The sequence below is a fragment of the Aulonocara stuartgranti genome (genome assembly GCF_965226115.1).
Source record: "Aulonocara stuartgranti genome assembly, chromosome: 7".
In the NCBI taxonomy this organism is placed as follows: Eukaryota; Metazoa; Chordata; class Actinopteri; order Cichliformes; family Cichlidae; genus Aulonocara; species Aulonocara stuartgranti.
Window position 1 is genome coordinate 27,780,842 of NC_138945.1, and position 8,515 is coordinate 27,789,356.

At 38.4% G+C, this 8,515-nt stretch overlaps 1 protein-coding gene across 1 annotated transcript; it reads right to left on the bottom strand.

The window, feature by feature from the left end:
* Positions 1-118: 118 nt before the first annotated feature.
* On the bottom strand, positions 119-3,454 carry pus1 (pseudouridine synthase 1). Its single transcript, XM_082542846.1, has 6 exons — positions 3,099-3,454; positions 2,507-2,733; positions 1,541-1,678; positions 1,215-1,317; positions 404-1,104; positions 119-313 (listed from the first exon to the last, which is right to left on the bottom strand). The coding sequence occupies exons 1-6, from the start codon at positions 3,160-3,162 to the stop codon at positions 281-283; spliced, it is 1,266 nt and encodes a 421-aa protein (XP_082398972.1). The 5' UTR covers positions 3,163-3,454; the 3' UTR covers positions 119-280.
* Positions 3,455-8,515: the final 5,061 nt, after the last annotated feature.

Consider the following 8,515-nt stretch of genomic DNA (forward strand, 5'->3'; position numbering starts at 1 on the left):
TGTAGCATTAAGAGTCTATTTTCAAGAGTAGGCAGCCAGTTATTACTGCAGAAACATCAAACAAACCAGCTATCCAAAGTTGTTTTAGTGGTAAACTAATATTAGGAAACCAAGCAGGTTGCATTAAAGAACAGAAGCTTTTATTACTTGCTTGTTAATAACATTTGTATAAAAGAAACAAGATTTAATCCCAGTGAAAATGTCTGTATCAGCAGTTAAAAAAAAACAAACAAAAAAAAAAACACATGATGATGCATCTTCTTTCTGCTGGCAGAGTGGCCTAATCAGAGTCATTTCCTTCATCTGCATCATCCTGCAGGAAGAGAACAATTATATTTAAAAATAAAAAACAGATTTTCAATGTTAAAAAAACATTTTAAAATAAATGTATCTTCTTGGATACCTGTTTTTTAACTTTATCGTCTTGCACTTCAATAGATGTGGCCTCAAAGTCATGGATGGGGAGAGTGGCCATCCAGCAGACCATGGAGCCCTCTTCACACTCAGTCTCAATAATGGTGGGGTAGATGTGTGCCTCTTTAAAGGCCTTGATTTCCTCCTCCTCGCGATCCCATTCCAGCTTCTCATGCAGCCCGTCCCCCCCAAAACGTTTGTTGTACCGGTCAAAGTGAACCCTTTCCAGGATGAGGCCAAGTCCCGGAGCTTTGGGGACATCTACCTTCTCATGTCCCCAGCTCCGCTCCATCACCTCCTCCTTTGCATAGCCCTTGACCACTGCAATCACCAAGCCAATCATCTTGCGGATTTGATGCAGCATAAAGCTCTGGCCTCGCACAGTAATCACTGCAAACTCATAATTTCTGCGGATAAAAGGCTCCCCACAGGACATCTCTGTGATGTAGCGGCGGGCACTGGGGTCGCTTGGAGCCTTCTGAGAGGTGAAGTTGTGGAAGTTATGTGTGCCTTTGTAGAGAGCAAAAAGGCGATTCACCTTCTGTAGTGTCTCTGGTTCCAGGCGAAATGCTGCTATATTCCCGGTATCATAGTCTTTTGGGGAAAAGGCCAGTGTTGGAAGCATGTACGAGTACGTACGAGCATCACAGTTATTTTTAGAATTGAAACCCTGCGTCACCCGTTTTAGTCCTGTGGGTTCAAAAGTTGAGAAAAAAAATGAATCATACACACTCATGCCAACAGTACTCATCATACCAAAAACCTAGACTTGTAATTCACAATATAAAGTAGTGTCTCACCAAGCACTTTGATCTGCGGTGGCAGATGCTCGTTGATTTTTTCAATGATATCATCAATCAACCTCACTTTTAGAGACACCACTTGGCCAGCAGCAGACACACCCTGAATACATTCATATAAAAGTCAACGACATAACTCAACACATAAATAAATACTAACAATGAAATACACAATTTAATTAATTCTTATTAACAATTACATGATGACAAGAAATAAAACCAGCACAACATTAACAGACAGATAACACGTAAAGATACATATCCTCTAATCTGCCTTGTTGGCCAAGCTTTGACCAGTAAATTCTTATTGTGCACTGAGCACATACCTTATCTGTTCTGGCACATCTTTGGAAAGACATCTTCTTCATCTCATCACCGTGGTTTTCAGGAATGCAGCCAGATTTAATAAGAGCAGCAACCAGATCATCTTCAATGGTCCTGAACTGAGAGTTTCCAGGATTTCTCTGGAATAAATAAATAAATAATGAAAATAATAAGGATGTTGCACTTTATTGGCCAGTGTTTTCTATGTGCCATTGACTGCCACTAATTATGATGACATTCACTGATGGCAGCGGCTGATCTTCATCTGTTTCCACCAGTCTCATATCTAAGATCTGTTTCATCCAGCCAACCATTGACTTTCTTCAGCTTATTCAATTCAGGGATATGGGGGGCTGGAGCCCATCCCAACTGTCATAGGGTAAGAGGTGGCAACACCCTGAACAGGTCGCCAATCTGTCACAGGACTAACACAGAGAGGCAGGCAACCATTCACACTCACATTCACAGTTTGGAATCACCAATTAACCTAAACCCACTGACAGCATGTCTTTGGAGTGTGGGAGGAAGCCTGAGTACCCAGGGACAACCCACAGACACGGGGAGAACATGCAAAATCCATAGCTAGATGGAGGAGTCAAACCCAGGACCTTCTTACTGTGTGTGGCTCACCTAAGATCTGTTTTTATAAACGTATATAACTACATTTATTCTCTATTGTCCACCCCAGAAGGGCATCCGGCATAAAAAAATGCCAAATGAAACACATGGAGCTACCTGCTGTAGCGACTCATGAATATGTGAGCAGCCGAAATAAGCTTTTATCAAAAAAGTGTGGTAAAGGGCAGAAAAACTTTAAAACAAGACAACTGCAGAATATAAATGTATCTTTATCTGTTGTACAGTGTCCTTGGGTGCTTTGAAAGGTTCTATTTTTAAATAAAATGTATTATTATCATCATCATTATTATTATTATTATTATTATTATTATTATTATTATTATTAATACCTGCATCCCGTAATATCCTTTTCCCGAGTACGCCATGAGCAGGACCACTTTCTTCTTTGGATATTTCTTTTCATCTTCAGCGTGTTCCCCATCTGTCTTCACCCTTTTAGCTGCCTGGACCTTCTCAGCAGAGTCTTCATTTTCCTCATTGGTCCTTTTTAACAGTGTAGCTGTCTGCTTATCCATGCCTCCTTCACTCATCGTGCAAAAGGGCTTATAAAGACCCCCTGTGAAGGAAACACAGAAATTAAACAGTGACAGCTACTACCCTGTTCTGTGATACACGGATTGAGAGGCCTTTTAAGATTGGAAGTACGATAAAGACAATATAAAGGTAATAAATCTAAACAAAATAGTAATAAATAGCAAAAATCGGACAGACACTCGTGATGCCTTCTACATTTATACTGTGTGGCGATAAAACACCTTCACAAACAAATATACTACACATAAATATATATATATGTTTACCACTGATGCATTTGTTTCCAGTTGGTTCGATGAGTGAATTAAGATACCAGAAGCTAACCAACCACAGTCTGGAGACTGCAAATGCACATACTGTCACATAGCTTCTGTCAGGTTGGCTTACCGTTTGTCTTTAACGTCTGTCGGTGGTTAACTAAGGCACTCAGCAGCGGTCTGACCCGAAACATGTCACGCTAAACCATCTTTAGAAGATCTAGCAGCTAAAAGAGACTGCAAAAGATTCAATCTGCTCTACCAGCTGAAAAGCCGAGGCTAGCGCGTATTAGCGAAGAATTTAACAAACTAAAACCAACTTTAAAAAGGTCTCCTAAATATTTAAACAAGGTTAAATAACCACGCTCATAAACATATATGAACACCGGGGAAACTGTAGCTAAGTCCCACAGAAACGCTCTGTAGTAAACCTGCACATACAGGCACATGCACACATGGAAAAGCCAACTTTGACCTCTAACAAAAATCTCGCGAGACTGTCGTCATTCTCCTTTCTGCTCTTGTCATCGCGAAAAAATAAAGTATTTAAAACAAACACAGAAAAGGACATTAGAATTTAACTCTTTGGGGAGAATTGTAACCGATATATACCTCTTTGTCCTTCTTTGATTAAATTTAAACTTTATTAACTATTTAACGCCAAAAGGGTACAAAAAGGTAGATATGACTATTTATACTTTTTATTAATTTAATAATAATATTCGTGTAAATCAAAAGTCTTTTTTATAACTACAACATAGGATAATTTTCAGTGTAACAGGAAATTATCAGAATCACAGTCTGGGCAGGCGACTCAAAAAAATTTGCTGTCTTGAGGTAGCAATGTAACAATAATGGCTCAGTGTGTTTACATTTAATAGGGAGAATAGAAATTAAGAAGATAATGAACACATGCCTACAAACTAAAGTTACATGGAACTAAGAGGAAATTCATATGTAGTTCTGTGCATATGTAGTAATATTTTCGACCACTTGAGAGCAGCAAAAACCAGTAAACACATTAATAATCATGTTTTCTTTTTCTTTTTTTAAATTCTTTTTTATATGAAGAGAACAAGTTTAAGTGCTTGCGGTGTCATCTTGCTTTCTTCAAAACAACAATGGTGTCAGTGCAGACATTACTGCAATGATCCTTTTGCTTTTTGCTGTTCGCTTCAGGATCTTGAACAGTAAAGGGAGTAAAGGACACACAATAAATTATATTATTAATCTAACATTAGATATTTATCATTGACATCTCAGGGAAGCCTAATGTGCTAAAGGCAAAGGCTAACCCTCACCGCCTTGTTGTGAAAGGTAGCTGTTTGTTTCTTGAGGGTTACAAAGACCTCACCTTTGCCACTTATAACATGCTGTGTTTATACACAGGTGTATAAACACTAAAGTCAAATTATGGAGACAAACAGGTTAAGCACCCCCAGAACAGTGTGTTTATGTCTTTCCCAAGAACAACAAGGAATGTGCTGGTTTCCAAGTAACAAATTAACTTTGCCATCCTTGAATGCCCTTATACAATTACACTTTTTTTAGAGAGCCTTATAAGGTGATCAGCTAGTTTTATGCTGAAAACCCAAAGCCAAACATAGGCAAGGTATGGTAAAAGGGCCTTGGTTTCAACAATTCGATATCACACAGTGTATGAGCCCATTTTTCCAGTAAAGTTAGAACTAACTGGATGCTCGACTGGGACCATTACTGTAATATAGTGATTCTTGAAGATTTGTAGAACAGCTGATAAATGTAGGTGAATAAAGGAGCTCAGAGGTGTACTTTTCTGTTAATTTATGACTTCATACAGCCTTTATACAGCCATCTTCACCACAGTATTCAACAAGGGTATGGCTTGTTGAATACAAGCTTAACCATAAAGATAAAGATACATCTGGGGGGGGGGGGGGGGGTGTTTTGTTTTTTGCAATTAAAACATTGCACAACAAACTAATCACATCATTGATGAACAAGGAGTAAGGTTCAACCACTGGTCTAAGTCTTCCTTTTATTCTCAACGTGCTGAGAGGTCTCATCCTAAGACTTGCAAGATATCAATCTAAAAAAAAAGAGTTCCCAGCATGCCATTCAGCATACTAACAAAACAGACCTAAGCCTTTTTTTCCTTTTTTTTGCAAAGCTTGCACTCACCTGTACTCCTGTGCGCACTGATATATCCTCATATGAAAACAACTACAGTAGAACTTTTATGAGACTGGACTGAAACTCACTCCTTCCCACACATAAAAATGATTAAAAAAACTATCCTCATTGTCAGCAACAACATCCACACCATCTATTACCCTGCTGGCTAAGTTATGTAAGCCTCTGATTGTACCCGACATTACTAAACATGAGAAGAAAATGGATTTATTTTATGTGCAAATACTGAAACAGGTTCTGTATGAGTTTCACTGTCCTTAAATTCATTCTACTTAGTCCCGCATCTTGATTTGTTTACACTACATCGAGGAAGAGGTGCTTCAACTGTCAAGTGATAATTGCCTGTCCTTATTTGAGATAAGGGCAGTGACATACCACTTTGCTTTCAAACTGCAACCACTTTGTGATCATACTTTATTTTTGAACATTCATCACACTGCAGTAAACAACTAAAGTGACCAATCATGGCTCCACTTTGGTCCATTAATCCACAGTACCTACTTCAACGTAAGTACACCGTGTCATTTAGCTGTCCTTTTCTTTTTTTACTTCATGCGACACAAGGTGAGAAGTGTTTTATTGATTTAAAATTTGAGGGGGAAAAGTCACAATAATGCTCATGATTGTGCTGCCAGGATCCTTTTTTTAACAACAGGATCTGTGTTTTCAGCATAACAGCTAATAATAATCAAGTCTTACCAAGAAAATAATACATCCATCCACTTTCTTTACCTCTTATAACCATTCAGTGACATCTCTCTTTTGGATAGGGCGATCCTATAAAAGCTGTTTCATCACAGGATAAAGGTGAACACTCAGAGCAACTTGATGCTGGTATGCATTAACAATTCATGATAGGAGGTCGAGTGGATCCAATGCAAGCACAATTCCCCAGGGCCACCAGATTCTCCACACTGGAGATGTAACTATAGTTAAAACTATAGATAAAGCAGTGTTAAGCAAACATTCAGTTAAAGCACAGTTACTGCGGTTCATTCCTCATTTTTTATCTGAAGCTGTCGTGTGAGTAGCTGACTGACACGTTTTATTTTTTATTTTGTTTTCAAGTTATCTTTTCTATCCTGCAGAGAAAGCTCTGACTTTCCTTCTCAGTGAGGAGGAAAGTCTCAGTGCGGCAGCACACATTAATCTCCGTGGCTGAAAATAACTTGTCTTTCAGATAGACAGCAGATAGCGCAGTCTGCAAAGCCGTTTTACGCAAGCAACACTATCTCAACATCTTTGGTGTGTTTGATTTTAACAGCTTAAAGCATGAAACTGGATTTTTCTTGCTATAGGCAGCCTTTTCCCTAAAGCAGTCATGTTTCTGTGAAAGAAAAGTTAGACATGGCACTGACCAAGCTGACTGTACGGTATCAGTTTAAAGATGGTTTCTTGGACCACTTCCACTGATAAATTCTCTCTGACACAACGTTAAAAGGCCAGGGAGCAAAAGATAACGCTGACTATGTTATATCACTGGTAAGGCTGGTTTGTAAGTCTGCCAGAGACTACTGGGATTCTTTTCATACAACTCACACTGACAAATATAAGATAATAACTCCGATGTGTTAAGTATTGCATTTATTGAATGAGCATAGAATTTATTAACATACACAGTAATGTTTTACAGGGTTGTAGATATGAATGCTTCAGTATAGAATTGTTGAGTTTTGTCAGTACAGTTAGCAAACATAACAGAAACCATTTAAGCTAATTCCTTCATCCGTTACTGAACATAGCATCTACACACATCCCCACTGCTTTGGTCTGGTTACAGATTCAGAAGCAGTCTATCTCTCCACAGTGTAGTGTAGCACCTCTTACAATTGGCTAGTTAAGGTCTTGGAGTCAACACTGTCAAATTACACACCTAATTTGTTACAATAAGCAAGTAAGCATTTTCATGGCATCATCAAGTGTCACTTTGAAACTTGTGCTCTATATCAACAAATCTTGTATTAATCCTGTTATTTTATTTGGAGAATACATCTGTGACTCCAGACTGCTATCATTCTACAGTGCAGTGAAAAAGTATCTGCTCCTTCCAGATTTATTTTCTTTCTTTCTTTCTTTCTTTCTTTCTTTCTTTCTTTCTTTCTTTCTTTCTTTCTTTCTTTCTTTCTTTCTTTTGCATATTTGCCAAACTTGTTTTAGAAATTTTACTATTAGACAAAGATAACTGGAGGAAATACAAAAGGCAGTTTTTAAAGGATGACATCATTTGATAAGGGGAAGAAAATGTCTACCCAAAGCTACCTAGCCCATGTGAAAAAGTAATTGCACCCTCAACTTAATAACTGGTTTTACCACCCCTGGAAGCAAGAACTGCAATCAAGTATTTGCAGTAACTAGTGAGTCTTCCACAGTGCAGAATTTTTGTCCCACTCTTCTTAAATCAGCCACATTGGAGGGTTTTTGAGCATGAACAGCCTGTTTAAGGTCATACCAACGATCTCAATCAGATTTAAGTCCAGATTTTGAATAGTGCTCTCCAATGCCTGATGTTTTTCTTTTTTTCTTTTTATTTTATAGTCATTCAGAGGTGGACTTACTGATGTGTTTCAGTTCATTGTCCCGCTGTATTGCCCAAGTGTGCTTGAGCTTAAGGGTAACAGCTGATGGCTGGACATTCTCTTTCAAAAAATTTTGGCAGAGCGCAGAATTCATGGTTTAATTTTCCCCAAAGTCTTGGGGGTCATCAAAATGTTTTTTGGCAGATATGAATCAAGTGTCTTCTTTGTGGTTAGCAGTGTTTTTCTCCTTGAAACTCTCCTATGAATGCCATTTTTGCATCTTTTTCTTATTGTTGAATCATGAACTTGAATCTTAACTGAGGGAAGTGAGGCCTGCAGTTCTCTAGATGTTGTTTTGGGTTCTTGTGTGACCTCCTGGATGAGTCATTGATGCACTCTTGGAATAGGTAAGCCGGCCACTCCTGGGAAGGTTCACCACTGCTCCAAGGTCTCTCCATCTGTGGATAATGGGTGTAATGGTGGTTTCCTGGAGTCCCCCAACCTTCAAAGTAACTTTGTAACCCTTTTCAGACTGACTTTGAATGACAGAATGACTCAATAAATGAAATAACCATTTTTAAAAAAGAAATTTTTTTATTAACTCTATTTGTCTTTGGCTAATAATTTTATTAATTCATAAGGGTCTGGCAGTAATCAGATCTGGGTGTGATTAATGAAACTCAAAAAGCTGTGTGTGTGTGTGTGTGTGTGTGTGTGTGGGGGGGGGGGGGGGGGGGCTCACTTCCCACAGCACTGTGTATATGTATTATAACCAATATCCTATAGTACAAAATTTTAGGCAATTTTTAAAACTTTATCTGTTATTATTTTGAAAACAGGAGAACGGATATACTAAATA

Coding starts and splice junctions, on each gene's coding strand:
- pus1 (XM_082542846.1), bottom strand. CDS start 3,162: ATGTTTCGGGTCAGACCGCTGCTGAGTGCCTTAGTTAACCACCGACAG. Junction 2,734..3,098: donor ACAGACGTTAAAGACAAACG/GTAAGCCAACCT, acceptor TTTCCTTCACAG/GGGGTCTTTATAAGCCCTTT. Junction 1,105..1,214: donor ACCGCAGATCAAAGTGCTTG/GTGAGACACTAC, acceptor TTGAACCCACAG/GACTAAAACGGGTGACGCAG.